Source organism: Hipposideros armiger, unplaced genomic scaffold (genome assembly GCF_001890085.2).
Source record: "Hipposideros armiger isolate ML-2016 unplaced genomic scaffold, ASM189008v1 scaffold_965, whole genome shotgun sequence".
Classification (NCBI taxonomy): Eukaryota; Metazoa; Chordata; class Mammalia; order Chiroptera; family Hipposideridae; genus Hipposideros; species Hipposideros armiger.
Genome location: NW_017732315.1, coordinates 719,128 through 726,768, shown reverse-complemented (window position 1 = coordinate 726,768; position 7,641 = coordinate 719,128). Strand labels below are relative to the sequence as shown.

Here is a 7,641-nt window from a genome sequence, read left to right as displayed (position 1 = left end):
GAGTGAGCCTCAGTGAGAAGGAATTTTTCTATGTAGTGGGTATTAAATATACCACAAAAGGCCACCCCCAAGCTTAACTAAAGATACAGCAAAAGTAAAACAACAACAAAAAATTACAGGTGACAAATCCACAAGGAGTTATTTTTAAAAATTAGGATATTTTAAAGTGTACTAAGGTGTGTCCTTCACCTGTGAGATTGAGCTCTAAAAAGAAAATCTCTTCTAAAACATCTCTCTTAATATCATGTCATACAGACTGCTGTACAGAAATATCCATGGGTCTATTTCAGGAAGGCAATTCTCATAGTGGAATGAACACTAGATCACAAGACTGGGCCCCAGGATCGGCACCATCTGGTACTATACCTTACTATACACCACCTCAAACACATTGTGGCCAAAGCTGAACTTATTATCTTCATTCATACCTGTTCCTGTCTCTTATTCCCTTTCCTCATTACCGGCATCCCCATCTACCTAGTCACCCAAGCAAAAAGCAGAGAATTCTTCCCTCTTTTTCTACTTCCCTTCCTCTGAATCATCAACTTTCTCAGATGTTCCCTGTTCTCCATCCTTAGTCCTAATTCTTTAGTTCAGACCCTCTTCATTGTTGTTGTGGACTTTTGTATCAATCTTCTAATTTGTCTGCCTGCTTATAGTCTTGACTCCCTCAAATCCATTCTTCTTATAGCTTCCAAAACAAATGATTTCAAATTTCATTTTATTTATTTTTAAACTTTATTGGGGAGCAGTGTGTTTTTCCCAGGACCCATCAGCTTCAAGTCAAGCTGTTGTCCTTCAATCTTAGTTGCGGGGGGTGTGAGGAAGCAGGGGCGTAGGGGACGCAGCCCACCATCCCATGCAGGAGTCGAACCCAGCAACCTTGTTGTTAAGAGCACGTGCTATAACCAACTGAGCCATATGGCCACCCACTGGCAGCTCAGCGGCAGCTCAGCTCAAGTCCTTGTCTTCTTTTTAGCTGAGCCATCCTGCCACCTGTTGGCAGCTTAGCGGCAGCTTAGCTTGGGCCGGGAATTGAACCGGCCACCCCGCTGCTCAGAGCTTGCACTTTTGAGCGAGCTCTTAACCAACTAAGCCACTCAGCCAGCCCCTAAATGGAATCTTTTAAAGTAAATTTGAAGTATATCTTTTTTTATAAAGATGTACTATTACTCAAAAACATTGGAAACCAGTGACTGTGACAACTAAATCTAAATCTTCACTAGTAATCAAACTAAAAACAGTTGAAGAGTACATAGGCAACAAAGTATATGATGTAAGAATATGTTTTTAAGAAAGCATTATAAACTATAATGCACTGGAAAAGCATAAGATGACATTTATCTTCAATAAATAATAAAAATCAAGAAATGGTTTTCACCTTAAGTTTTGGATATATGTGGCGCAGAGAATCTGCAGTTCCCTTGTCTGCTTCATCAGGAATACACACAATATCTAGCTTCATTTTCATCTTGAATTCTGCAGATAGAGCCTTTTGGACATCCCTCGTTGTAACGACAATGACTTCTATCGCACAAAAGGAAAAAAGAAGGAAAAATACAAAAACTGACATTCATTTAGACAATGGTTTCACTATTTCAATCAGAAATGGAGTTTCTAGATTTAATAACAGTTAATATTATTATTGAGCCTTTTCAATGTATTTTACATGTGTTCTCTCAATTCTTACAACAATCTCATTTTACAAATGAGAAAACTTGTACTAAAAGTTGTAACTTTATTAAGGGTCACACAACTAGTAAGCAATGGATTCAAGATAAAATTCAGGGGCCGGNCAAAAATCCCCACAACAATTGTATGTCTATATACAAGCAATAAACAATTGAAAAACAGAAGAAAAAAATACCAGTTATAATATCATTAAAAACATTTACCTAGGAATAATTTACTAAGAGATGTTTAAAACCTCTAAAATGAAAATTATAAAGCACTATTGAGAGACATTAAAGGAAACCTAAATAAATAGATGTTCAAGCATCGGAAGAATCTATATTAAAATGTCAATTCTCCCCAAACTGATCTATCGATTCAATAAAATTCCATAAAAGTCCCAGAAAGCGTTTTTTGTAGAAACTGACAAACGGATTCTAAAATTTATATGAAAATCAAAAGGACCTACAACAGCCAAGGCAATCTTAAAAAAAAGGAACAAAGTTGGCAGATTTACATTACCTGATTTCAAGACCTATCATAAAGTTAAAATAATCAAAACTTATTCAATGTGGTACTGAAGTCAAGGCAGACAAATAGACCAACAGGACAAAAGGGAAAAGACAGAAATAGACTACACATACTTGTATGTGATCAACTGATTTTCAACTAAGGTACCGGTGTAATTCAATAGAAAAAGGAAAGTTTTTTTTAACAAATGCGGCTGGAACAACCAAATATCTGTATAGAGAAAAGTTAACCTCTATCACTACCTCACACCACATACAAAATTAAATGAAGATGGGTTATAGGTATAAAAGCCAAACCTATAACATTTTTAGAAGTAAACATAAAAGAATATCTTCATAAGCTTGGGGTAGGCAAAGATTTCTTAGACAAGACACAAAAAGAACTAACCATACAAGAAAAAAATGAGTAATCTGCTGGGCCAGCCGAGTGGCTCAGTTGGTTAAAAGAGCGAGCTCTGAGCAACAGCGTACGATGCCCGGCCTGAGCTGAGCTGCCACTGAGCTGCCAACTGGTGGCAGGATGGCTCAGCTAAAAAAAAAAGAAAAAGAAAAAAAAAAGAGTCATCTGGATTTCATCAACATTTAAAATTTCTGGTTATCAAAAGACACCAAAGCGAAAAGGCAAGCAGCAGACTGGCAGAAAACATTCACAACCCATATCTGACAAAAGACTTTGCATCTGAAATACATAAAGAATTTCTACAGTCAATGATCAAAAAGCAAACAGCTCATTTAAAAAATGGGCAAATGCCTTGAACAGTTACTCCATGAAGATAAACAAATGGGCAACAAACACATGAAAAGGTGGTCAGCATCATTAATATCAGGGAAAGGTAAATTAAAACCACAATGAGATACCACTATATATACACCCCACTAGAATGGTTAAAATTAAAAAGATTGGCAATACCAAGTATTGATAAAGATATGAAGCAAATGCAACTCTTATACATTGTTGATAGAAGTGTAAAATGGTACAACCACTTGAAAAACAATTTGGCAGTTTCTAATAAAGTAAACCCTACAATCTAGAATATTGTTACAAAAAGATTTGTAGAACAATGTTTCCAACAGCTTTATTCATAATATCCAAAAATTAAAAACAACCCAAATGACCATCAACAGGAAAATGGGTAAATAGTGGTATATTTATTCAATGGAATACTATTTAGCAATAAAAAGAACGAACTGCAACATGAATGCAATATTCATTCATATGAATGAACCTGAAAAATATAATGTTGAACAAAAGAAACCAGGATAAAATCGTATAATTCCATTTATACCTAGTCCATGAACAAGCAAAATTAATATATGGTGATAGAAATCAGAACAGCAGTTGACTCTAGAGCTGGGGGACTGACTAAAAAGAAGCACAAAGGAAATTTCAGAGGTGATGGAAATGTTCTAGATTTGGGTAATGGAAACCTGGGTGCATATATTTGTCAAAACTCATTGTACTGTACACTACTCAATATCTGTGTATTTCACTGTGTGTAAATTATTCCCCAAGAAAAGGGGGCAGGGGGAAAGGCTATGTACATTCTGCATTAATTTTTTTGTTCTTTGGTGTACAGGTAGGTTGAAAAAGTTACTACATCTGTTCACAGTCTGAACAGAAATAGCAGAAGAAAGTCTGCCCCCCAATTCAAACAAGATGGCAACATTACCACACAAATTGAACTTTTCCCAAAGGACATCAATTTTCGAACAATTTATGATGGCTCTTTCTCAATTTATAGGCCACTGGCCACTGGGGAGACTGTGTCCTCATATCCATATGCCCTTGTTAGCTTCTTAATCAAAGGAGACTAAAATCTCAAATATTATCATGTAAGGGGATCTGGAATTTTTAGAAGTTCCTTTGTACTTCTTTCCAGTTAATCTGTCATCAGCAGAGTCCATTGCTACTCTAACTTTTATCACTATATAATAATTTTGCTTATTCATTAACTTCATATAAATGGAATATATATATATATATATTTTTAGCTGAGCCATCCTGCCACCTGTTGGCAGCTTAGCGGCAGCTTAGCTTGGGCCGGGAATTGAACCGGCCACCCCGCTGCTCAGAGCTTGCACTTTTGAGCGAGCTCTTAACCAACTAAGCCACTCAGCCAGCCCCTAAATGGAATCTTTTAAAGTAAATTTGAAGTATATCTTTTTTTATAAAGATGTACTATTACTCAAAAACATTGGAAACCAGTGACTGTGACAACTAAATCTAAATCTTCACTAGTAATCAAACTAAAAACAGTTGAAGAGTACATAGGCAACAAAGTATATGATGTAAGAATATGTTTTTAAGAAAGCATTATAAACTATAATGCACTGGAAAAGCATAAGATGACATTTATCTTCAATAAATAATAAAAATCAAGAAATGGTTTTCACCTTAAGTTTTGGATATATGTGGCGCAGAGAATCTGCAGTTCCCTTGTCTGCTTCATCAGGAATACACACAATATCTAGCTTCATTTTCATCTTGAATTCTGCAGATAGAGCCTTTTGGACATCCCTCGTTGTAACGACAATGACTTCTATCGCACAAAAGGAAAAAAGAAGGAAAAATACAAAAACTGACATTCATTTAGACAATGGTTTCACGATTTCAATCAGAAATGGAGTTTCTAGATTTAATAACAGTTAATATTATTATTGAGCCTTTTCAATGTATTTTACATGTGTTCTCTCAATTCTTACAACAATCTCATTTTACAAATGAGAAAACTTGTACTAAAAGTTGTAACTTTATTAAGGGTCACACAACTAGTAAGCAATGGATTCAAGATAAAATTCAGGGGCCGGNTTGCCATGGGCTACCGTGTGTAGCCAGCAGCCACTGTGAGCGGCCGTCCAGAAGCCGGTGACTGATCTGCCTCACCTGGGAAGAGCGCAACGATGGTGCCAACTTGGGCCAGTGAAGCAACGTCCTCCACAACTAGACTGAAGAACAAAAAAAAAGGACAGCAACTTGTCTGTTCCCCTTCCCCCAATTCCCCCAGCGCTGTTCCCATCCCCCAATTCCCCAATAAAAATCTCAAAAAATAAAAAAATAAAAAAAGATATTCAAGAATAAAATGTGAGTCAAGGGTTTTATATCCATATAAACTGGCTTTGAAATACAATGGCTGCAGATAATCTATTGCGCACTGATTTCATGAGTACTTCTTAATCGACTAGAAATAAGCCTCAGATGACAAATGATTGGAAGACAAGGTCTAGGGGCTGGTGGCAATAATTAAGAGCTGCTAACATCACAAAAAAAGAGACAATCAGAAAAGTATGTGCCTCCAGAGAGGACACACCACCACCTATGAAACAGTCTTGGCCCAAAAAACTCAAACCTGAATTTAACTTGATCCAACTACCAATTTACAGAAAATATAGAGGACAGGAGCACTTATTAAACAACACCACAGGGTAGCAATCAACAAAATACAGACTGTGGGGAACTCTGAAAGAAAAAGACCCAGTTTCTTCAACAAATAAATTATAAGGAAAGAAAAAGAAATGGAAGGAAAACCTATATTAAGAGACAATTATAATGTGTAGTCCTTATCTGCTTCCTGATTTAAAAAACATACTAAAAACATTTAAAAACTATATTTATGAGGCAATTGGAAACTCATACACTGATTGGATATTTGATGATACTAAAACTTATTAGTTACTTGGTTTTTTAAGGTGGCATTATAGTTTTATTTTTAAAGGCTTCTCATTTAGCAATATATTCTGAAATATTTACAGATGAAATAATGTGATATCTGAGATTTACTTCCTTTTGTACATGTTTGAAATTTTCCATAATAAAGTTTTAAGAAATAACTAGGGTCCTCAATTGGTGTTGAATAAATAGCAACTACAGTCATTATTATTAGTTGACCCTCAATAAATATTTGCTAAATGAATGAGTTCAGACATAGGTAATACTGAATCATTCAGTCTTATCAACATACATGAAACACCATTATGGAGAAAATATAAAATCTAAGAACTTCCATGTTATCGATACCAGTTATAAGAATGGAGCTCACTCACCCAGGGCCTGGGAGAATGAATGAGCCAATAAATAATTTCTGCTGATAAGTCAGGGAAAGAGGTTTGGGAAGCTGAAATAAAAAGGGAGAAGCCAGTAAGTCAGCAAAATTGTGAGACTGTAAGGCAAAATGAAGTAGAAAACAGTTCGAGAAGAATAAAACCAAATGCAATGTGTTCTTTCATTGAAAAACGTAACAAATATGATGTCCAGCTTCAATATCTAATAGGTGCACATGATGGAAGTTTCTACAGATAAGTAAGAATGTTGTAATACATTTAGCAAATACAATGTAAATTTTAAAAAGTTATAAATTAAAATGGTGAAGTACATTTAAAAAAAAAAAGCCAAATGAAGTTAATATACTACCGTGGTCTTTCTTTGGGAAAGGCAGAAGCCACGTGGTATAGCCTCACAGTAATATTTGGGGAACTCAATCTGGAGGAAGTGGGTAAAGATAAAAGAACCAAAAGCTACCAACCCAAAACTCTCAAAGTGAATACTATTTTTATCTTACCTAAAATCTTACTGAAAACTGACTTACTGAAAAAAGAATCTCCAAATGTTTAGGAAGTTGCTTTGTGGGCACAGGGAAGAGAAACAAATTGGCTCAAGGGGCCATTGCTTTTAAACGATGGCACAGCCTGGGGATACAGCTTTCTCCTTGAGAAAGGTGCCTGACACCCGTTAGCAAACACTGACCAGCTGCCTTCTCAGGCTGTTTCACTTTCTTCAACTGTTATATGCATTTCCACTGCCCTTCCTACAAGTTTATGACGATCCCAATCAGACAGTTCTGAATTTTGGCTTAGCTCAAGTTTTACTTTGTTCTTAATGGCTATTTAGGAGTTTACTTCTATTCCTCCACAGGTTAGCTTTGTTGCCTTCTACTCCAGGCCTGAATGCAGGTTGATATGAAGCCAGGATTTCAGGAGCCAATGGTATAGGAGAAACCAAGGGGAGATAGCAAAGATAGTAGAGACTTGCTACTCCAAGTCACAGCTCCAAGTTCCAACTTGGGTGGAAGCTTAGAAAAACAAAGGGAGGCCATGAAGTGAATGGAAATGCCTATACACAGAGGGGGCCAAAAAGATGTATACACATTTTAAGAAATGAAAAAACTATGAAAATTGTAATATTCAATATATACCGATAAAAGATGAATACAAGTCATGATTGACTTCTGTAATTACAAGAGGTGCTCAAAGTGGTTACCATCAGTGTCCAGATACTTCTGATTATGGCGAACTACTGCTTGAGCAATGTTGACCAAAGTGTCCACTTGTAGACATTTTTTTGGCACATGGCACCCCTGGCATATTGCACTGGAGGCCCTGGCCAGGGTAATAAGATAATTAAAGAGAAATAAAAGGCATGAAGATTAAAAAGGAAGATGTAATA

General features: G+C 36.1%; 1 protein-coding gene across 1 annotated transcript in view; it reads right to left on the bottom strand.

Moving 5' to 3' along the window:
- The window catches only part of LOC109375509 (translation initiation factor eIF-2B subunit gamma-like), a 77,157-nt gene that overhangs the window by 57,284 nt on the left and 12,232 nt on the right, over window positions 1–7,641 (bottom strand). The window contains exon 3 of the mRNA XM_019630896.1: window positions 4,596–4,741. Within this exon, the coding sequence (XP_019486441.1) occupies window positions 4,596–4,741 (146 nt within the window). The remainder of the gene's footprint in view (window positions 1–4,595; window positions 4,742–7,641) is intronic.